General features: G+C 42.1%; 1 protein-coding gene across 4 annotated transcripts in view; it reads left to right on the top strand.

Annotated features, from left to right (window-relative positions):
* LOC125013406 (spectrin beta chain, non-erythrocytic 4-like) overlaps window positions 1-20,337 on the top strand; it is an 88,137-nt gene extending 67,800 nt beyond the window's left edge. For 2 of the 4 annotated variants that reach the window (XM_047594050.1, XM_047594054.1), the window contains 16 exons: window positions 693-782; window positions 896-1,174; window positions 2,049-2,179; window positions 2,327-2,531; window positions 3,093-3,338; window positions 3,540-3,674; window positions 5,039-5,283; window positions 6,215-6,353; window positions 6,552-6,636; window positions 6,723-6,919; window positions 8,168-9,207; window positions 9,679-9,739; window positions 10,252-10,508; window positions 14,444-14,614; window positions 15,496-15,538; window positions 15,637-20,337. In XM_047594050.1, the coding sequence (XP_047450006.1) occupies window positions 693-782; window positions 896-1,174; window positions 2,049-2,179; window positions 2,327-2,531; window positions 3,093-3,338; window positions 3,540-3,674; window positions 5,039-5,283; window positions 6,215-6,353; window positions 6,552-6,636; window positions 6,723-6,919; window positions 8,168-9,207; window positions 9,679-9,739; window positions 10,252-10,508; window positions 14,444-14,614; window positions 15,496-15,538; window positions 15,637-15,960 (3,648 nt within the window). In that variant the 3' untranslated portion in view covers window positions 15,961-20,337. Of the gene's footprint in view, window positions 1-692; window positions 783-895; window positions 1,175-2,048; window positions 2,180-2,326; window positions 2,532-3,092; window positions 3,339-3,539; window positions 3,675-5,038; window positions 5,284-6,214; window positions 6,354-6,551; window positions 6,637-6,722; window positions 6,920-8,167; window positions 9,208-9,678; window positions 9,740-10,251; window positions 10,509-11,984; window positions 12,339-14,443; window positions 14,615-15,495; window positions 15,539-15,636 lie in introns of those variants that run through there. The other 2 variants (XM_047594051.1, XM_047594053.1) reach the window with 2 other exon arrangements.
* The last annotated feature ends 3,082 nt before the right edge of the window (window positions 20,338-23,419 follow it).

Genomic DNA, 23,419 nt, shown 5'->3' with positions numbered 1-23,419 from the left:
TCTTGGGTCCATCCCAACAGTTCAGTGTTGATGTTGGACCAAGATGCATTCAAACTCTTCAAAAAAAGTCAGTAAAAACCACACATGCTACTGCTAGAACACTTTGACTCCTATCAGAGTTTTACTTCAAGTAATTTCAAATCAGACTTTATTTAAACAGCGTTTTTCATGCAATAAAAATATAACATAAAGTGTTTCATGAAATAAAAACAGATTTTGGTAAATATTTGTTTTAACATGAGTTGCAGCTCAGTATGTCCTATAGTGCATGTGGTTCACAACACAGGGTTCCTACACAAGTATGGAAAGTATTCAATTAAATCTAATACTAATATTCATGTACAGCTTAAAGAAAAACAACAACAAAAAAAATGTGGACTGAATTTATCTGGGTTTGTTCTTAACTTATTTGTATGGGCTACATTACCTTTAATCTCCTGGAAATTATTTGGTGACATAACAGCATATACATTCAGATTAATGAAAACAAACGACTAATTCCATAATTTATTTAGTTACATGAGACACAACTATTTACTCAAATGCCATAAATATGTTGGGTTTTTTTTGGTTTGTTTGGAAATTAGGATCTGGATCAAATGTGAAGGAACCCTGACAACAGCAACCTCTACTTATACTAGAAATAAATCACTGTACTAATATAATTTTTGTATTTCATGTTGTTGTTGTAGTTGTGGGTCCAAGAACGTCTCCCCATGGCCATGTCTCAGGAGCATGGTTCTAGTCTGCAGGCCGTCCAGCAGCTCATGAAGAAGAACCAGGTGAGAATAAATAATCTCTGCACATTCTCTCTCGTCTTCATACCTGTAACTAAACTATAAATATTTTCATCGTCCTCTAAAACGGTCACATGCTCTGTCCTGCCGTCTCCCAGACGCTTCAGCGGGAGCTGCAGGGCCACCGGGGCAGAATAGAAGATGTCCTGGAGCGGGCGGCCATCATTGCTTCCATACGCAGCCCAGAGGCCGACTGTGCCCGGGCCGGCCACGACCAGCTGGCCCACTTCTGGGCTCTGCTCTGGGCCGAGACCGAGAGGAGGCAGCTGGTCCTGGACGCCATGTACCAGGCCCAGCAGTACTACTTCGACACGGCCGAGGTGGAGGCCTGGCTGAGCGAGCAGGAGCTGCACATGATGAATGAGGAGAAGGGGAAGGTGAATTTATTTGAAATTAATTCGGATGTCATTGGATTTCATTTAAAAATTCAAATGTGGGTCATTTAAATAACCCCCTTAAGTGTACGTGTCTCTGCTGTGGAGCTGAACCTGAATGCAGTATTCAGAAAGGCACAATTTGTTTTATACAAATACTTATTTCGGACAAATGGTTTTAAAAGTATTTGTATTTGAGAAGAAGTAAAACATCCAATCAAAAAGCTGCCTCTCCTCATGTGACCACTGAATATTTGTGCGTCTGCCTGGATTGAGAGGTGTTCTGGAGTCAGGGTGAAAAGTCTGGACTCCGTAACACAGGAGACTCTGACTAGTTTTATTGAATATTTTTTTATTTTTATCTGGGTTTTGCAGGCAGCATATAACTTTTAAGAAGTTTAGGAGTTTACATTAGTATTGAGACGTCTGCAGTCAGGTTCTCTCATGTTAGCATTTGTCTGTTAGCATTCATTAGCTCGCTAACTCAGACTATTATCTACTGGTAAATGGTGAATGGTTTTGCTTTTATATAACGCCCTTTTCCACCTAGTGGTACTTAAAGCTCTTTACAGTCACAGACACATCCACCCATTCACTCACACATTCATTCTATTAGCTGCATTTAATGCAAAACATCAACCAATGCTGCAGATACATCCAGAATTATTAGAATGGATAATTAAAGAATACTTATTTTTACACATGCATATCTTAAATTACTGGATGGTTTCCCACCTTGTCTCTGCTAAATTTGTGATATTTGTCCCTAGTGTCAGCATGATTATATACAGATTTCTACACAGGAGGCACAGTCTGCATGTGTACAATGTTAGAGTTTCAACTCATCCCTCTCTGCATTGTTTCCTTCTCCGACCAGGACGAGCCAAGCACACTGCAGCTGCTAAAGAAACACTTGATCCTGGAGCAAACCATCGAGGACTACGCAGAGACCATCGGCCTCCTTTCGCAGCAGTGTCGACAGCTGCTGGAGATGGGACATCCAGACTTGTGAGTGTGTAAAAAAAAAGAAATAAAAAGCACACACAATCCGAGCAACTTAGTTACTAAAATTCACTTTATTTTGAGTTAAGTTTTAACTTATTAAATTATAACCTTGCTCATAACAAATGTCATCGTTCATTCACACTTCCACAGTGAACAGATCAGCAAGCGTCAGTCCCAGATCGACCGTCTGTACGTGTCCCTGAAGGACCTGGTGGAGGAGAGGAAGAGTCGTCTGGAGCAGCAGTACTGGCTCTACCAGCTCAACCGGGAGGTGGACGAGCTGGAGCAGTGGATCGCCCAGAGGGAGGTGGTCGCCAGCTCGCCCGAACTGGGTCAAGACTACGAGCACGTCACTGTGAGTGTGTGTGTTGCCAGATGGTGGATGGATGAATAATAGATTTAAGTCATAAATTAAAATAACAACACTGGTCTAATTTTCCTAAGTTGCATGTCGGTTAAAAAGTCAGTCGAATGTTAGATGCACCAATTTCAAACACATGTTTCACCTGTAGTGTATAACATATTGATAAGGAATAATAGAAGTTATGCATTGACATCACTTCCTCCTGAGGCCACGCCCCCTGAGTGGCAAAAACATGGTGAAACATATCAGTAAATACAGAGAGACTGGAGAAAATGTGGATTATCAGGACAAATTAAGGAGAATTGGACTTGACAATGATCCATACGAACTAGTATGGTTAATTAGGCTCAGTTTCAGTTAGTTTAAGTTAGTTTTAGGTCATTTCAGTTGTGATAAATGTAGCTAAATAAAAGATGCTAACGCTAAGAGCTTTACAGAGAAGTAACATTAGCTTTGTACCACTCAGTGACATCATGTGCCTACCTTCTGTATTAATAATGGGAATAATATAAGTAAGGATTTTCTAAATGTTTTGTATTTCCTTACCTCCAGGTCCTGCAGGAGAAGTTCACCGAGTTCGCCTCGGAGACGGGCAGCGTGGGGCAGGAGCGGGTGACGGCCGTCAATCAGATGGTGGACGAGCTCATCGACTACGGCCACTCGGAGGCGGCCACCATCGCCGAGTGGAAGGACGGCGTGAACGAGGCCTGGGCCGACCTGCTGGAGCTCATGGAGACCCGGGCACAGATGCTCGCCGCCTCGCACCAGCTGCACAAGTTCTTCTCCGACTGCAGAGAGGTGAGAGATCTGAGGAACAACGTCCGAGCACAGATATGACACTGGAGATTTATTTATTTATTGTGCTCTTATGCAAGACGACAGTTTATGCATCATTATCCTTCAAAATAAGCCTTAACCAGAGTGTTTGCAGTATTGCTTTTAGAATTACATGAGCTGAAAACCTTTTTTTATATATATATATATAAACCTACTTCTCAGGTTCTGGCTCAGATTGAGGACAAACATCGAAGGCTGCCTGAAGTCCGGGCTCGGCAGGGCAGCACCGCCAACACCAGCACCCTGCAGAGACTCCTGCACAGCTTTGAACAGGACATACAGCTGCTCGTCACACAGGTACAGCCACACACACACACACGTTGCAATATTCATGCAAGTCCACATCATATTTCTAATACGACTTAAGGTATTTTTCACATGTAATTTATGTCTGTTCGACCTCTCTTGAATGCAAAATGCTTCATAATTCATACAGAGGAGGAGTTTTTATATGGTGTTACACACATATGTTCGGAGTGGTTAAAATTAAAATTAAATTTCTAGAAAGCCGATATTCTATCGGTAGCTGACCCTTGATACCAATAACTGAAGCGGATAGTTTCATACTGGTGCATAAGCTTTATTTCTAGTCAAGTGCCATGAAAACTATAAGTAAGAAATACAGAAAGAAAAAAAAAAAGGTCCAAATACACAAGCAAAAAAATCTTATTTGACACTTTTACAACGTTGGACACAAAAAAAAGAAAAACTAACAAATTACCAAATATATATATAAAAAAAAATTTAAAATTCACACAAATAGCAGGAACATCGCTTGGAAAATATCACTCATTTATTCTCATATTTACAAATAATTCTAACCCACATACCTCGTTCCACAACCAAAGCTAAAGTAGTAGAGGATCAACAGCAAGAGCTTTGCATTATAAACAGCAGAGACATGATAATCAGGGTGCAAACAGTGCATAATTAAACAAACCAAAAAAATCAAAGTCAGTACCAGCCGTGTGAAAGGAAAGAAAACACAGGTGGATCTAGTCACTAATTAATCACTTCCTACCACCATATTTCTGCTGACGCTACACAACAGTGACCGGTCACCAGGTGGCAGTCTAAGCCAACCCACTGCAGAGTCATATGTTAAAGAGAGTCTGGTCAATTCAAATCATGGCGCCATGTTTGCTACATCAGAGATTAGATTCTACAGTGTGACTCTATGTGGTGGATGTTTGCTTGAAATAAATGTCTTATTTTCACCATTAACAGGCCTATAAATGTTATTAATATGTCAAAGGTCCTCACTTAAATATCCCAGCGTCTACTTACTTTAAATATCGTAGCCCAATCGCCTCATCAGTAATTAATTACATTAAATTTCTGTGAGTCTAAGTCAGCCGTTTCCATGGCAACGCCGCCTCCTTACTCTGCATTTAATTTTGCTTTATCTAGTGTCTCTGTCATGCACCTGGGGAACAGAGACACTGGTACGTTTTTACATCATCCTTACACCAAAAAAATGCTGCAAAAACCTCCACAGCTGCTCTTCGTCAACTCTGGTGACGGAGCCTGAACCGTTGGTTCCCCGACGAAAAAACACAGCTGTGTTTTGTGCGTCATTCGCCAAAACGAAACTCTTTCTCTTTCCATTTCTTTATTAGTTTTCAGTTTCTTAAAAAATCTGCTCTCCCGCTCCTGCTCAGGTGCGTCAGCTGCAGGAGAGCGCGGCCCAGCTGAGGACGGTGTACGCCGGCGAGAAGGCCGAAGCCATCGCCTGCCGCGAGCACGAGGTGATGCAGTGTTGGAAAGAGCTGCTGACGTCCTGCGAGGAGTGTCGGCTGCAGATCACCACCGAGACGGACAAGCTGAGGTTCTTCAGCATGGTCCGGGATCAGCTGATGTGGATGGACTCGATCATCTGTCAGATAGGGACGGGAGAGAAGCCCAGGTATCTACACTGCACTGCTACTACTGCTGAATCTATATGAGGGGAGGGGAGTTCTAGTAACAGTGTGTTTTATGTTCCTTCTTTATATTTGTATATCAGGTTAGAATGAGATGAACACAGCAGATGGGACAGTATATAACTGGGAATTAAACTGAATTGAATTTATTTATTTAAAACACGGACAATGCACAAAAAAAACATTCATCTTATAAATCAAGAAGAGATTCTTTGAGCCAGGTTATAGCAACAGTTGCTAATTTCCGCCTGTAGTCCCTGGGCGGGTAAAGAGAAAGTAAATACAGTATTAAAATAATAATGATAAGTGGGGTTTTTTATGTTTAATACAGTTAATAGGTCTCATAGTTGATCACATGTTGTCTGTTTTCAGGCCTAAAATCAACATGGCCGCCTATAACCAATCACCACGTGGCATTTTTATGTAAAGATTCTTTTAACTATTATTGAAAGTTATTTATAAATATAATGTAGTCGCACTGTTGACATACTTTATAATAAATGAACATATTGGAACATAACTTGGAGCAGGTCATGTGGTTTGGATCTAACGCGCTTCCTTGAGACGTGGAATGTCATGTGTTTGTTTAAAATTTGATATATTGCCAAAAATGAAATGTCTTTCATGATGATCTCAACTTAAGAAAAAGAACTCAATCAAAACAAATTTTGAATAAGCTAATTTTATTATTGTTTAGCTAATTAGAAGGTGGTTGTTTTTTATTTTGTTGACATTTTAGTGATATCCAGTCATTTTTTTATTAATAAGTGATTGTTTCCATAATAAATGATTATGGATTTTGTAAAGACATGCTCATAATAAACATATAAAAACATTTTACTTGTAATAAATATCTATGCGAGGTATATCCCATGCTGAGCTGTGACTGTGACTGTGTCTCTGTGGTTCCTGCAGGGACGTGTCCTCGGTGGAGGTGCTGATGAACTATCACCAGAGTCTGAAGAGTGAAGTGGAGGCTCGTAGCCGGAGCATCCTCGAGTGTATCGAGATGGGAAAGATGCTGCTGGCTGCTAGAAACCCTGCAGCTGAAGAGGTTAGATTATAGATCTACAGCTAGTTTTAAATCTCCTGTTACATGAACCAGGGACACATGGGCTTTAAAAACCCTCGTACCTGAGGGTGTTGTCCTCCTGAAACTTAGTGACCAGATACTTACCATCATACAGATTTTATCTCTAAAACTAACCAGAGCTGCTATTAGGACGCTGATGATGCTCATTTTGATTTTCAGATCAAGGAGAAGCTGGACAAGGTGATCGCTAAGGAGCATGAAATGTCTGAGAAGTGGGACAGACACTGGGAATTCCTACAGCAACGTGAGTCCACATATACTGTTGAGAGACGCATGGAACTGAGAAGAGAAGTTTCCTCATATCTCCTTCCTCTTTGTTCCTACTGTCAGTGTTGGAGGTTCACCAGTTCGCCCAGGAGGCGGTGGTGGCCGAGGCCTGGCTCACTGCTCAGGAGCCCGTCATCAATAGCAACGAGCTCGGCGACAGCGTGGACGAGGTGGAGCAGCTGATTCGACGCCACGAAGCCTTTCGCAAAGCCGCCGCCACCTGGGAGGAGAGATTCAGCTCGCTGCGACGGCTAACTACGGTAACAATGTCATCACACGTGATCTGAATAGTTACTAACACGGCAGCAAAAGGAACATCGCCTACAATACACACAGTTACATCAATTACTGGTCTGGTTCTGGGTTCAGGACCCTTTAATGACCCTTTAATGACCCTTTAATTAAGCTGTGACCCAAATTAAAGAAAAGATTTCAGCTTTGTCAAATTTCTTAAATGAAAAAATGTTGCAGTTTGTATCTCAGATAGTAGAATATAATGAAAACACTGAAAAAAAACAAAAAAAAAAGGGGAACTATTCCCATTTATACTCAATAAGCTGCATTTTAATCAAAACCACAACTCTTCACTTCAGTAACAGTTCTTTCATGCACCAAATAGAAAAGTCCAACTACTGAGAAACATTAACAAAAAATGAAGAAAACTCAAATTGTGTAGCTTTAGCTGAGATTTGTCTCTTAGTGAATATATAACAACCAGCACTGCACTACTTTGTGAGATGTGTTGTTTCTCTAACCTCCAGTGGGAAAGTTAGTGTCACTGAGCACTGTACCATTGAATTATATCGGAATCAGCATTTTCCAGACGTGACAAAAACTGTACAGTGTAATCAGAACTCTTACAGAATTATGAGTAAATGTGTAAAAGTAGTTGTCAATCACAAGAACTGAATGAATGAAGGCGGATCGGGGGGCTGTAATAAATCAGCCCATTTAGAGATATTTTATGTTTTTTTTTGACTTTTTGGTGCTGTTGCCAACCTTAGTATCACCAAAACGTAAAACAATCTGTTGTTAGTTATTCAAAAATTACTTTATTTGAAAAACTTTTTGTGTAGAAGGTCCGGGTTCGAGTCCAGCTCAGGCCTTTCTGGGTGGAGTTTGCATGTTCTCCCTGTATCTGCGTGGATTTTCTCCTGGTACTCCGGTTTCCTCCCATCTCCAAAGACGTGCTTGTTACGTTGATTGGTGACTCTAGATTGACTCTAGGTGTGATTGTTAGTGTGAATGGTTGTTTATTAGCCCTGCGATATGCTGGAGATCTGTCCAGGGTGTATCTGCCTCCCGTCTGATGACAGCTGAGATTAAGCGTTAGTAGAAGATGAGATGAAGATGAGATTTTTTTGTGTTAGCTTGGGAGGACTTAGCCCATTTATACCAGCTGATCTAGTCTGAGTCTAGGCTAAGTTGCAAAAGGCTAAAATTGTTGCCTAAGAATCTAAATTTAAATTCACTCAGATTTTAAATCTGGTTCTGTTTTCTTCCTGCAGGTGGAAAAGCTGAAAGCAGAACAAAGTAAACTCCCCCCGACTCCTCTCCTGGGTCGTAAAGTCTTCCTCGACCACCAAGACGGCCCCCCCACTCCAGCCACGCTCCCCCGCCTCCCGATCTCCCCCGTCATGAGACAGACCATCTATGAACAGAACGAAGCCAGCTCACCTCCCTCCCCCTCTCCCGCCACGCCGACTCCCTCCCCGTCGTCTGTGGTCCGGAGACTGGGCTCGACGGTCGCCAACTACACCCCCGTGATGAACGGCTCCAGCTACCGCCACACCCTGGAGGCCCGGCACGCCGGCGTGGTGGGCGTGGCCGCGGGGCTGGTCCAGCCCTCTCCTTCCTCCATAGCGTCTGTTGCCACGGCAGCGATGCTGGTGTCAGCGAACCAGGTGCGAGAAAGCGCCGGCACGGCGAGAGACCAGGGGGCGAAGGTGATGAGCCACCTCCAGCCGGCTCAGGCAGCGAGGGAGCTGGAGGCCAAATCCTCCACGTATCTACGGCAACCCAAAATCAAACACCTGGACGACGCCGTGACGCCGCTGCTGGTGGCCAGTCGCCTGGAGAAAGCCCGGGAGAGGGAGAGGGGGAGGGAGAGGGAGATGATGATGGGGGAGATCGGCACGGAGAAGGCGGAGGTGGCCGTGATGGCCGAGGTGGTGCTCCAGGAGCCGAGCCGGGAGCGCCTGCACAGCGAGCCCACCAGGGGGCCCCGGGGGTCCAGGACCGACCCGCTGGGCCACGCCGAGCCCCAGGTCCAGACGCACGCCCACCACCGGGACCACAGGATAGAGCGGCAGCTGTCCAGCGAGCAGCTGATCCAGGCGCGGAGGGACGAGCTGCCCCAGGAGGTGTGGAGGGAACACGCCGAGCGGCGGGACAGGCGGACGCTGGAGAGGCAGACGTCCAGCGAGCAGGAGGGACACGGGGGACACGACAGCCGGCGCAGAGAGAGGGACAGACACCGGGTGGACAGACAGGAGTCCAGCGAACACGACACGGGGAAGGAGCACTCGGACAGACGCTCGGGAGGAGGGTGAGACTTCGACTGTACTCAGGAAAAAAAAACATGCAACAAACATTAATGAATTGTTTTTAGAACAGAATAGAATAGAATTCCCTTTATTGTCATTATACAGTGTACGAGATTGGAGAGCTTCTCCTTTTCAGTGCAAAAAAAACAAGTATAAAATAGTGCAAAGGAGGTTTTATTTACAAAGATTTACAAGCTAAAGTTAAAATATTGAGAATATTATGTAAATTATAAAATATATGTTGTTTTTTGTAGCAGCAGTGGTAAAAGTGTAAACATGTATTGCACAAGTTTTTTAAAAAAAACAAAAAAAACAGAACAATATTGTGCACATCTTATATCTTGTATTGATTGTTGCATGTGAGAGGCCCTCAGAAAGAAACTGTAGCGCCTCCTTTTAGTTTCCGCCTTTAACTGAACTTGACATTTTCTAATTAATGTTTATTTATTTATCTATTTATTTTTTCCACACAGAGAAAGGAGGACGACCATGGCAGAGATCGTAGAGCAGCTGCAAGAAAGAGAAGCAGCACAGGTTTGGAGATTTAGTGTTTGCAAACACTCACTTTGTCTATTTGTTTTATTTATATTTTAGTTCATTTAGTGAGATTTTTATCGCATTATAAATATCTGTCTAAACAGTGGGTGACGCACTGTAAAAAATAAATCTTTTGGTTCAACAAAGTCAGTGTTTTTGAAGTTGACAACTTCTCATGAAATTACTTTTAACCAACAGATATATTGAGTTACGGGAATTATCTTTTTATTTTCTACAATCAACAGTGTTTTTATTTATGACCTGTTTAATATTTTTTAGACTGAGACTTAATATACTGAGTCATCAGGTTAATTTTATTAAGTTACCAGAACTTGAAACCAGTTCAATGTCAAGTTTACTCCAAAATGGCGTTCGTTATGAACCACCCAGCCCTAATTGGCACATAATTAAATTTACTAATTTAAGTGATGATCCCTGATGACCAGTTTAAGATATGCATTGTTTTATTTTTACACTGAGATCCAAATTCCTTGTCACTCGTCCCTCAGGCCCGTGGTGAGGTCCCCCGTGTGCCTAATGGGGTACCAGAGAAGTCTTCCCGTTCCGACCGGCCTCGAGCTCGGGACCGGCCCAAACCGCGGCGCCGGCCTCGACCCAAAGAGCCCGGAGAGACGACGCGGAGGTCCCGGTCTGCCCCGGCCCAGAGCAGCCCGGCCGTCCCCCAGCCGCCGACACACACAGCACACCACGAGGGCTTCCTCTTCCGCAAGCTGGACATCGAGAGCCTGAAGAAGAGCACCAATAGGTGGGTGTTCAGGGTTATGATGATATTCATTCTACAACCAGATCAGGTGACAGGGGAGACAGAGAGGGAGGCTGGACACTGGTGTCATGGGTATCAGGCTAGAAATTCTGATTGGTCGGTTCTTGGTACCTCAGGACAGTCGAGTACCAGACGGTTTGGTCTGTTTCTCATGACACCGTTGCCCCCTCCGTTTTTTACCGATTCAGCAGTGACGACAGGGGCATGACTTTAGCATGCTAAGCTAAGAAGCTAACACACTCCGCTGACACTGCGTCTGACATGTTGAGCAGATGCATGACAGACACCGGCCCTGATGACACGCGTTACCTCACAGGTTGACCCAGCGTGTTCGTCCAGCGATTTTCCACTTGTTTCATACAGGATTTACTGAAGATACACACATTGTTGTTATATTATCTGGTTACCGGAGAGAGCATTTAAGAGAAATGTCTGCAGATTGGAAGTGAAGCGTATTTTATCGGCTCCAAATATTTGACAAATTTGTGGCACATCTTATTGTTTCCTATAACTGACCAAAACATAAAATTATTTTTGCAGTGGTTCCCACTTGTGTCCAAGAAATTATTTTTAAGTCCTTTGTTTGCAGTGAGGACACATTCTCCTAGCTTCATGAATTTACTCTCCATCTTTTTGATGGCTTTTGCGATGCCTTCATGAAAACTCGGACATTCTATATTCCAACTCCAACTTCCGACATCATAGCGTTCACATTACAGGTTAACACTTTAGTATATTGTCATTGTTTGCTGAACATTAAAATATGTGCAGCAGCTATTTTTGAGTAATTTCTGAGTTTGACAACTTCATTTTTCCCAGGTTGTCTTGAATGCAGCATCAGCTGCAGCTGGATCTTAACCAAATTTTCCCTATTTCTGATTGGCTAGTGATGTTAGAAGAAGTTAGTTAGAAGAACTCAGTTGACTGCTCGAACCTGACAATATCCCGCATATACATTTTATTTTTATTTTTTTCTGTATGTCGTTCTTTTTTTTTAATCGCGATCAAGCGCCCTCCTTAAGGGGGCGCAAACCCCAGATTGGGAACCACTGCCCTAGAGGAGTTTAGTAGCTTTAGTAGTAATATATATATTCAGAAAGAAATCTTTGTTGACTTATTAAGCAACTCTGCTAGTTGTGAGTTTGTATTTAAAGATTTAAGCAGTTTAGCAGAATTTTCCGGTTAAACCTAAATACACTTATGAATATATTATTTATGTCATCAGAATACGAAGACAGCAGTCACATGAATTAGAGCAGCAGCCTGCAGATATCCCACCGCATGTGAAAAACTTCATGCATGATGCTTTCAGTGCCCCCCTGATCTAACACGGAATAAAACACACAGCAGAGGTTTGATCACGAGCGGCTGATAGAGCTGCTGCTGGTCACACATAACCATCCACACACACACACACACACACACACACATGCACACAAATGTTTCCTGGCTCCTCAGGTGACCACTCTGCTTCCTCCAGAGAGACACCAGCACTGCCCTCTGGTGGCTGGGCTGACCACACTCAGCTAAAAAGCTCATCCTCTTTCAGCTATGGATGAGTCCCACCCCACGCGCCCCCCCACTCAAGGCAATGGATGATTGTGTCGTATGTACATGCCCTGTTATGTACATGGCCAGGTAAAGCATAATCAAGAATGGCTTTAAGTCTGGACAAGTGTGAATCTCCAAACTGCTCCTTGTTTGGCTTATTGTATGCTCTTGGTGCTGAGAGACAGAGGATACACGCAGCCCTTTAAGGAAGGATTGAGATTCAACCTGTCTCTGTTACACCTCTACCTGATGAGACACTGAGTAAGTTGATGTGCACATTAATATTCTGGTGTTACCCAGGACAGCCGTGAATTAGGATGTGGTGCATGTGAGCGGTGTGTACTCGATAAAGTGATCTATTAGTCTCTAGTTTATTTTCTTCTTTTTGTTTACAACTATCACTGCTAATATCAATTAAAGCGAGACACTGCAGGTGAATAGGGTAAAATTGAGATTAACTAATAGATATCACTTCTCCAGTTGAATTTATATTTAAATATGCACTAGTCTGCTACATTTCCAGAACAGAAATCTGAATAATGGCTAAAGTGAGGTCCAAAAATCCTCGTTTCATTTTGTTAACATATTAGATTTACAGGTATTTACAGAGGAAATTTTAGATTGTTACTTCATACATCACAAAATATCGTACTTTTGCCATGTTTTTAGGAATAAAATATTCTATAAATCAGGCTCTTAATGATATATGAAAAGTCCTCTCTGTGTAAATACCTGCAGAATGTAGTTAGGAATAAATCTGGAAAGTTTGGTAAATGTTTTCTGTCTCAGAGCAGCAGAAAAAATTCATTTTGAGAAAACAGCAAGTTTTACATCGTAAAATCATCAGGCTACAGCCAGGCTGAGTTACAACTATACAGAAGATGGTGTAATTTTTTGCACTAGTCCTCTCACTCGTTAACTCATTAGCCTTTTACAGTGTCATAACATAACTTTATAGGTGGAATTGAAAGGATTTTAAATTAATTCTTCAGTTGCTGGTGAATCAGCAAATCAATGAATCAATCAATTTATTTGTAAAGCAGTTTTCCTATAAAAAGTAGTGCAAAGAGCTGTGTACAATAACCCCACATGTACCCTCTAACACAGACAACACACAGACAAACACATGACTTAAAAATTCATTATGTATAACAAATAAAGACAATATTCATCAGAACAGGAGCAGTAACTGTGGAAATGCTCTCATGGGAGAAGAAACACCAGAGGCTGGATAAAAACACTAAAAACCCTAAGAATAGTATATAGACCTAAGAAAAATAAATAATTTAAGGTCATAAAAACACTGTAACCACTGAGACAGTATAAGAGATAAAAAGGTAAGTCTTGAATGTGTCCGTGGTAAATGTTGGTGCTGGCTTTGTCAGTGCAGACACCTTATCACATGCGCCATCGGTCCTCCTCAGTCCAACTTCTGTTTCCATGATCATTACAGTGTTTGAAATCAGGATATTAAGCTGCACAAAGACAGCTTGCTCTGGATAGACCTCTACAGTACTGTGCATACGTTTGGACTTTAAAGTGAAGAGTTATGTTTAGTCACCACTAAACTTCACACAAAGCTCAGTAAATCAGAAGAATCTGGATGTTATTAAGTATTTGGTCCCTTTAAAGCAGCATCAGTTCCTCATGTGAGCCCAGACTTATTTAGTCATGTTAGGGTCAGTTTGTGTGTTTCAGGACGTCTTGTTCTTCCTGTCTGGAGATACTTCTTTGTATAATAATTTGGGGGACTGATCAGAATCTGAATATCTGACACATACCTCAAGTTTTTTTGCACAGTACTGTACATTTCAACGGAGGCTTTTAACTGGAATGCCGTGTGCATGTTAACACGCTCACAGAGGGGGGAAAAGACGCATGGCTGCTCTTTGTTGTTGTGTTGTTGTCAAAATGGCATTTAACCAAACTCCTCTTTCTTTTTTTTCCTCCTCTCTTCCTTGGTGCTGCTCCTCTTGTCTCCTCCCAAGGTAAGCACACAAACTCTATGTTAGCCCTCCCTCCCCATCCCTCCGCCCCCCACCACCACCGTCTGTCCGTCTGTCCGTCCGTTCGTGTGTGTTTGTTCAGCAGTGTGTTTCCTCCTCCCTTCTTTGGGGCTGGTCCATCCTGCCTACCTACCTGTCTGCTCTGGTCAGGTGAGTGAGGTGTTAGCTTAGCGACAGTGACTCTGCAGCTCCTCTTGACTCCTCCCATGTCCCCCCTCCCTCCCTCCCTCCCTCCCCGCCTCCCTCCCTCCCTCCGTCCCCCTCCCTCCACCATCACCTCCACCTCCCTGCCTCCCCCCATACACCTTCCCCTTCTCCTTCACTCTCCCCTCCACCCCCCGCCTTGCCCCGACACCACAGCAGGTCATGGGTCAACTTGTACTGCGTGCTGAACAAAGGGGAGATGGGATTCTACAAGGACGCCAAGAACACCAACACGCCCTACAACAACGAGCCGCTCCTGAACCTCTCCCACTGCCACTGCGACGTCACCAACGGCTACAAGAAGAAGAAGAACGTCTTCACGCTCAAGTGAGGAGCCGACGACTTCGCAGTTACAGTCTGTCTTGGAATATGGGACCTAGCACCCTGGTAGCTAGCGCCCTCGCTACTAATGTAGCTTAACTACACGAGGAGAGTTAATAGACTCTGACTGTACACCAATCAGGCATAACATTATGACCACCTTCCTAATATTGTGTAGGTCTCCCTTGTGCCTCATCAGAGAATGGACATGGACCTTCTGAAGGTGTCCTGTGTTGGTCTTGGTAATGACTCGCTGGGTTTTTCGTCCAATGTGTCCTGGGCCATCGGCCTCGATGTGAACAACAATGACGTTAACGTACTTGCCTGTCGCCTTCTGATTTTGTCACTGGACGGTCTGTCACACTGTTATAAATGTAGAAGCTCCAGGGCTGCGAGCAGCTCAAAAACAGAGCAGAGTTTTGATCAACTCCCTTAAGGGACCGATCTCTTTTTTTTCAGGGAAATCAAATGTGTTGATACACGATCAGTAATGGAAGCGCACAGGTGAATTAGCCCTACGTCATGTTCGGGAAAGTGACGAAAAATCCAGTGAAACTGCAGGTTTTTCGCTTATTGTGAAAGGGGCTTATGGATGAAGATTGGTTAGATGTATCCAACATGGCGTCCATGAAACATGTGACCAGCTCAGAACCAATCAGCATAGAGGGACAGCTCAGACGCTCCATTCTCTAGTTGGACAGACTCTCTCTGATAGACATGATGGCGCCATTTTGGTTTTCATAGTCTGAGTTAAAGCATAATACAGGTAGAGAGAGACTTTAAATATATGTAGGTTATCCTGGGAAAGTAGCCTCGAAATCAAGATGTCTTAACTTCTAGAACTTATTCAGAAAAACTCTAAAGTCAACTAATTCCTCTCATTGCAGGACAAAGGATGGCAGCGAGTTTTTGTTCCATGCAAAAGATGAGGTAAGACATTTTCTGTGTTTCTCATCACATCTCATAACAGTTAAAGGAGTATTTCTGATTTAACTTCATCTTGTCCCCACTCTTCTGTCCCATCGCAGGACGACCTCAAAGCTTGGGTGGCCAGCATCACCGCCAGTATTTCGGAGCACGAGGAGATTGCCAAATGGGGTCAGCCCCAACCAACTACCTCATCCACCGACGAGGGCACGCGCCGCGACGGCAGCAAGGCGGACAACAGGTCGGAGCGAGGCGGCGAGCCCGAGCGGATCGAGCCGGCGGACAAGGAGAAGGAGAAGGAGAAGGAGAAAGAGAAGGAGAAGGAGAGAGAGAAGGAAAGAGAAAGAGGGGAGCGCTCGGAGAGGTCGGACCGGGGCGGGAAGTCGGACGGGAAACGCTCGGAAAAGTCCAGCAAGAAAAAGTGAGCAAGTGCGAACGACGGATTGGTCGGAATTTGAAGCGTCTGAACTCCGCGTTGGGAGGCGGGGCCGCAGACTGGAGGTGAACGCCCCCCCTTCCTTGTCTCCGCCTCCAACACTGTCAACAGAGCAGTTGCGTTCGGTGGATGGAAAGGAATGAAGGATTTGATTTCCCAGGCTCACTCATAGGACGGATTTGATTTGGAGCAGGAGACATCTCTCTTTCCCTCTCTCTTCTGTGTCTCTGTGAGAACACGCAGAGTCAGTGGCGCCCCCCACTTCCCCCTGGTGGCCGTTTCAGAGAACTGCAGCGGACAGAGTTTTTTTTTGTGCTGCTGACGCCCGGGGCAGCGTTAACACGAGAGAGAGACGGGACGCGCATCACGTTAATTTGAAAGGCTGTTACTGATTGCTGGTAGTGTGATAAAAAAAAACGTAGCTCATACTGTTCCATGTTTGTTTTTTCTATGAGATGAGCTGTATCTGTATGTATTTCCCGTCTGTCCGTCCTATCTACTGTATCTATCTGTCTGTCTGTAAGTCGAGACATCCTACACTCTGTCTTATTACTCCTCGGAAAGAGAATGAAATTATGCCAAAACGTTTTACAGACAAACATAGACTTTTTTCTTTTGGTTGTTGTATCCACTTTATCCCATCTTAATCTAGATCTGGCCACGATAAAAAATTAAAAAACAAAAAAAGAGTAGAACTAGATTGAAAACATCTGATCTTCACGTCTGTGCTGATTCGAGGGAGGAGAGAAGAGTATTTATTATTAACTTGATAAAATAAGATCCTAAAATGTTGAACTTAAGGAAGATCTAAGGATCTTTTCTAAGAATTTAATCACATGTATCGTTGAAATCTGCCCACGAACAGCAAACAGAGCAGCTTCCCTTCTTTTGTGTAGAATTTACGTAGGATAACAGATTTTCAAGTGAAGATTTCTGCATGACAGTCGAGTCACGAGGTGTTCAACCTGTGACGCAAGGACTACAGCACAGCTCGGACTTTCAGCGTCTAAATTAGAAAGATTAGTAGACAGATGTACAGCTCTGATCTGAAGAGATAAACCTCTGATTCCCAGGGGGCCTCATTCACTAAAAATACTTAACAAATACAGCTTTCACCTACGAAACGGTTTCAGTTTTCCATGAATGGCATGTTTGGCTTTGTTCATAAGCACAAACTCTGGCATGTTTTTAATGAATGAGGCTTTCAGGGCTGAAGACGGGCCTCATCTGCTCTTTGATTCTTTTACGACATCGTCAGATATTCTCTGATACGCTTTTCCTCACACAAATCTGTTGCATCCGTTTTTATACAGAACTTGTTTATGTGTGAGTGTGTGTGAGTGTGTGTGTGTGTGTGCTGATGCTCTCTGCTCCCAGGGTCTCCATAGCTCTCAGGTTACTTGTGTTGGTGTGTGCTTACCGTGTGCTTCACACATGTTCAATGTTTGTCCCCTCAGATGCCACCTCAGTCTTCCAGATACGTCCAATCCACAACACGGATATACACACACGCATAGGTTTATACTTCTGTTTTCGTGAGGACCCCACCACTATAACATAGTTAAATGCCTGACCCCAGCTTTGATCCTAAAACCTAATCTAAACAGTCCCTAAACAAGTGAGGATCTGCCAAAAAATGTCCTCACTCGCAAGGTCTAAAACTCAAACCGGTCCTCACAAAGATAGATGTACAGATTCACACTCATCAGGTTTAAAATGTCAGAGGTTATAAACATGCAACAGAGTGTTTAAAGGTCCTAAAACCGAAATGACTGACTTAGATAATGAACAAACAAGTGAATGGACTGACACGCCACTGAGAGCCAGGTTATCCGACCGACCAAATATGTTGTGGGTGGGTTCAACCGTCTGTTCGTCACAAGATTTGCATGTTTTGCTTGGAGAGAAATCACTCGTCTAAAGAAGCTTGTCTTTGCAGCCCGCTGACTGGGCATCTACATACAGTCTCTGATTTCCTGTTAACACACCATGAAGCCATAAACCACAGGGAGACGAGAGTTGACAAAAGTCTAATTAGCTGGATAATAGTTCATTTTCCAGCTCTGTTAGATGCATCCTGGTCAGACAGCGTTTTAAAACCCTTTTTTAAATTTCTTTCCTGCTTTTTAATATTATTACGTCATGGCTACTTGATGAGACATTGTTCACTGCAGTTCTGCTGTTTCTGAGTCTTTCAAGTCCAACTGAAATTCATTTGCGTGCGGTTAGTTTGCGCAAACATCAGCGTCTGCTCTGTGGATCAGAAAGGGTTTAATTTATATTTTCATTTTCATGTCCTGTAAGTTCCTAGAGAAGATGTGCATTTGTCAAGTTAGTCCAAACCATAGGCTATATAAATATGGACAATATTTCGCCACTTCCTGTCATTGGCCAAGGAAAAGGAGAGTGTTTTCGTTTAATTAGTACAGTCCTCTGCTCTACCACCACCACTTACAAGGAAATGCTGTATAATACACTGTACTTATTTTTAAAAATTGTTTTTACAACTCTCATGCCCCCATGGGACCGCTTTACGGAGCGGTTGGCATGGCAACTGGTGGTCGCCATTAGGTTTCATCCAGTTTCTATAGCATGGAATAACTTACTAAAAGTAAACTTCCAAGAAATTGAACATGCAACATTATATTAACTACCTAAAACACAAAAAATATGTGTCCGAAATCATTTATTCACTCCCTAACCCCTGCTGCCTTGCAGGGTTTCAATCCCAACAGCTTTCAGTCAGTACCTAGTATATACAGTCCATAGATACTACACGTATCAACATTTGACGCCTAGTTAATGACGTCACTGCTGTCGCATCATTACGTAACAGACTGCCGCGGCTCCCTTGGTTAAGCCATTAACAATTTACACATTAGTGAAACGTGATGATTTTGTAAACACGTATGTGTGATGTCCACGAAATAAAAAGTAAAATTCCGTTTTAAAAAAAGACGAAACTTAAAAATGTGTCTCACTAACAGCCGCTAACGGCCATTAACGGCGGCGCCGCTAGAGACGCAATGCATGATGGGATGTCCACCACCCGTTGAATGCCGCCGTTAATGGCCGTTAGTGGCTGTTATAATATGAAACTTTTTTTTAAAACATAATTTTATTTTTTATTTTAAGAACATCGCGCATATTTGTTCACAAAATCACCACGTTTTAGTAATGTGTAACTTATAATGGGATAACGAGGGGAGCGCGGCAGTCTGACACGTGATAATGCGACTGTAGTGACGTCATTAACTGCGCGTCAAACGATGATACGTGTGGTGTCCATTGACTGTATATACTAGGTGGTGTCCAAAAGCTGCTGCGTTTGAGCTCACTTTATAGTGAAACCCTACATAGGCGTAACTACAGAATGGCGTAACAATTACACAGGGGCCTACACTGGGGTTAGGGGGCGATTTCGGATACTGGAGGTCAGAAAAACATATTTTTTTTATTCACAGCCACTAGAGGGCGCAACAAGGGCAACAGACTTCAACCAGTTAGCAAGACAAACACAAGATTTCTCCTTTATTGCTAGTGTTTTAAACAGTTTTTCAGTTTAATAAGACCAAAACACTTTATAGGGGAAGATAAATTAACAAGTCTGCTTGACGTCAGTGCACCATAGTCTGTCCAGCACAGCTAACTACACCTCATCTACTCTTCATCTACTCGCTCCCTCATTCTCCTGTCGCCAGATTAAAACAACGCAATGATTTCAGTTGGACTTTAGATGCATAAGTTTACATGTTTCTTTACGAGCAGGTCATTTCCAAGAGTCACCCTCAGAATTAGTTTTATATTTTTCAGATATCTATATTTGCCAGGGTGACGTTTATCTTTTTAAACATTATAACGACGTCGAGCTGTTCCAGGATTTCTAAGTTTTCACTGGTTTTAAATTATCCTCTCTCGAGCCGTAAAAGGACTTGTTATTTTCTTTTTCTTTTTTTTCATACACATTTTATGCATCTTAATTAGGTGTGAATGCCAGATCAATGCAACCATTTACATGCATGTTGGACACAACAAACACAGTCAGAGTTAAGAGAAGTGAATTTTGAATGAGCAAAACTTCCTTGTATAAAGTGACACAGAACAGCATCGTGAACCAGCACAATGTGTTGTTGTCGATACACACAGGACAGACTGCGCCGGGTGCAGCTGAGCGTGTAAAGTATTTTACACCAGAAATAACCAGATCTTGTGCAAAGTTTAAATCAGCGGCTCAGATTTGGCTCAGATAAATGTAAAAGTCTGGGCGCCGCCTGCCTGTGTGTGTCTCTGCTGTTCTGTTCACGTCAGCCTCAGTCTGTCAGCCGAGATGAAATGACGAATAAAAGACCTTTTGGTTTGTCATTAATGTGTTTATAGTCGGCGTTTTTATTTCCCCCAAACGAAATGAAAATGTTTCTGTGTGGATCAGTATTTCCTCCCGTTACAATAAAAACCGACGCAGGTTTTAATTAATCCCCTCAGATTCCACAACTACATTAAGTTGTTGCATCTCGATTCACCCAAACCACCACTCAGTAGTATGCAGTAATATGGAGGCTAATTTGTGTTCAGGGATTAATATTGTTTATCATGATGATGATGATGAGGAGGAAGATGATGGCGTTGTCCATGGTAGCAATGAGACTTTATGCAACTTTTCCTTTGCACTATAGGGACGCTGGCCTGTTGTGAGCTGAGGCCTGATGGGCAGTGGTGTTGGGGATCCAGCAGAGAGACGTCACAGAGTTACCAGAAAGTTTTATCAGAGGTTAGTTTAGCATCGGAGAAGAGCCTCAAATGATTCTTCTCGTCTTTTTCTTCTCTACAGTTGTTGCCGAACGGATAAACAAGTCAAGAAATTACAGGCTAGAGGTTTATGATTGATTAATTGTTTAAGTAGTTTGTTTTATGACCAGTCAGGATCAGATGTTTCATCCAAGTAGTATCCTTCAGTTCTGAAATGACTGGTCGGGACTTTAGGTTTTTATTTCCTACCCACCTGTAATTAGAGGATGTTATTTATTTTTCACAATTAGCGGGTCTCTAATGATGCATGTAAAAGTGGAAAGTTTCATTAGAAAACCTCTAATTGTGAAAAAGAAGATGCCGTGTAGTTTAATTTGAACTGATCCTCTAATTGCAGGTGAATATCTGGTCGTTACAAACTCAAGTCATTTGTGTTTACAATGTGCATCTGCCCACAGATGTTCCTTATAAAATATATATATATATATATATATATATATATATATATATATATATATATATATATATATATATATATATATATAAATAAATAAAACCAGCTTTTTAGAACTGAAGATTTGGATAAAACATCTTCAAGAAAACAACCGCTCCAGTTGCCTTTGTCCTAGTTTTGTCTCAGATACACTATGATCTGAATGAACTTCCCCTGAAGCACCAAGAATATGAGGATTTATTGTTTCCTGATCTTCCACAGACCAAATTATTATTCATTTAAGCATTTTTTACAGCTTTCTAATCCATTTTCCAAAAATCACGTCCATCACCACTGGATGCTGCCGGCTCTGGTGTCGTGGACTAAAACAAATATTCAGCCTTGATCTAGTTCACACACACACACACACACACACACACACACACACACACACACACACACTGCCTGGAATATTATGACAGAAGACACTATAAAGGGCTCAGAGAGTTAAGCAGATTTTTTTTACCCTTGTGTTTATGACGACAATCAAAGCTGCTAAATTTAGCAAAACATTAAAAAGAACTCGAGCCGTTCAGTCAGTGTTTTAAAAGATGGATTATTTTTGTTTTATAATTACTAAGAAGCTGATTTTGTGAATGTATTTATTGGTTTGGTTATTATCTTTAAATGCTCCAGTTTAAAGAATTATCCTGTGCATCATTTCATCCTTCCTAGAGGAGAGTTACGTACATACATACAAATCTCTGCTTAAAAATGAAAGATAGCACAATATTTCTTTAGATTCACGTGCACTGAAGTTTCTGTTTAGCATCCGTGCATTAAAATGTGCAGCCTCCCATTTTAAATCATTAAGCTCATTTAGGAGACATTCATGTTATTATTTTATAAAATGCATCATCTATGTGTCTCAGCAGCTACAAAAACACTTGAGTGAAACAGTCTTAGTGAATTATTTGCAGCATTTTTAATAATTTATTGGTTTTTTGATGATTCAGGCAACATCATTAACAACATCAACATTCAACAAACATCATTTAGTCCCACACCATTATTTCTTAATGTTGACACCAGCCAAAGATAAACCAGTAAACACTCAATAGAAGCTGGTTTTCCAGCTGATCCGCTGCCACAGTTTCTCCTCTCCCAGGAGCCCCGAGCGCCGCCGTCCATCCGCCCTCAGCCTGTGTCTGTCCCGTATGTCTGCAATCATCAGCCTCATAATGTACAAATATATTTGCTCAGAAGTATTTTCTGTAGAAACATCCATGGTGACACTGGGAAAACTGCCTCTTGTCTTTGCAGTGTTCAACTGTGTTGATGTGGGATTGTTTTGTACCACGAGTCGCGTTAAATAAAACGATCCACACAAACACATCAGGACAAAGAGGTTGCATGAATGAAAAAGTCTCTATTACGGTACTGCATGTCTCTCCACTATACAATCACTGTAACATACCGGGGCGACACAAACATGGAACCAATAATGTATAAAATGATCAGAACCAACTGCAAATCATTGACTGTGTACAGTTGTTTCTTTGAATTGATAAATACAGATTGTGATATTAAAACATAATGTCTGTGTCTGTCTTTTTGTGAAGCTTTTATTTGAGGTCTGGGCTCTTTATTTTGAATGTGAATGAAAGTTATTTTAGGACAAACTAAATAAAAATACCAGCCAAAATGGTCAAATCTGACCAGCAGCAAGAATTTGCAAAATGTGAAAATTACATAGAAGGCTACAATTTTTTAATAAAAATAGCTGCTATCTGTAATTTGTGTACTGTTTTATTAAGGTAAGTGGACAGAACACAAAACTGAGACCCAGGATTTAGCAGCATTGTCTGATTTTTATTTATTTATTTGAAGGATAGTTTAATAAATGCAAACATTCTTCTAATTGATGTGTTCTTCTTTGGGCTAAAACAAATGGAAAAATCTGGAGTTGTCATTATTTATAGGATTTTATCAGATTATTTTATTTTTATTTTACAGGTCTTGGTGGACTTAATTAAACTTAAAACACTTAAATTTAATTTTCCTGGGTTTTAATCACAGTTCTGGTTTATCAGTATGAACAAAATTGAAGAAAGTTTACATAAATTAGTTTAAGACACACAGTAAGAGACATAAGACATTGTTTATTTATTCCACGTAAGGGAAATTTCCTTCTGAGAGTAGAACTAGACAAGAATATGTACAAAGAAATAACACATAGACAAAAATAGATAAGGAAATTCTGTATATA

This window comes from Mugil cephalus, chromosome 9 (genome assembly GCF_022458985.1).
Source record: "Mugil cephalus isolate CIBA_MC_2020 chromosome 9, CIBA_Mcephalus_1.1, whole genome shotgun sequence".
NCBI classification, from domain to species: domain Eukaryota; kingdom Metazoa; phylum Chordata; class Actinopteri; order Mugiliformes; family Mugilidae; genus Mugil; species Mugil cephalus.
The sequence above is the reverse complement of the archived record's forward strand: the minus strand, read 5'-3'. Positions and strand labels throughout refer to the sequence as shown.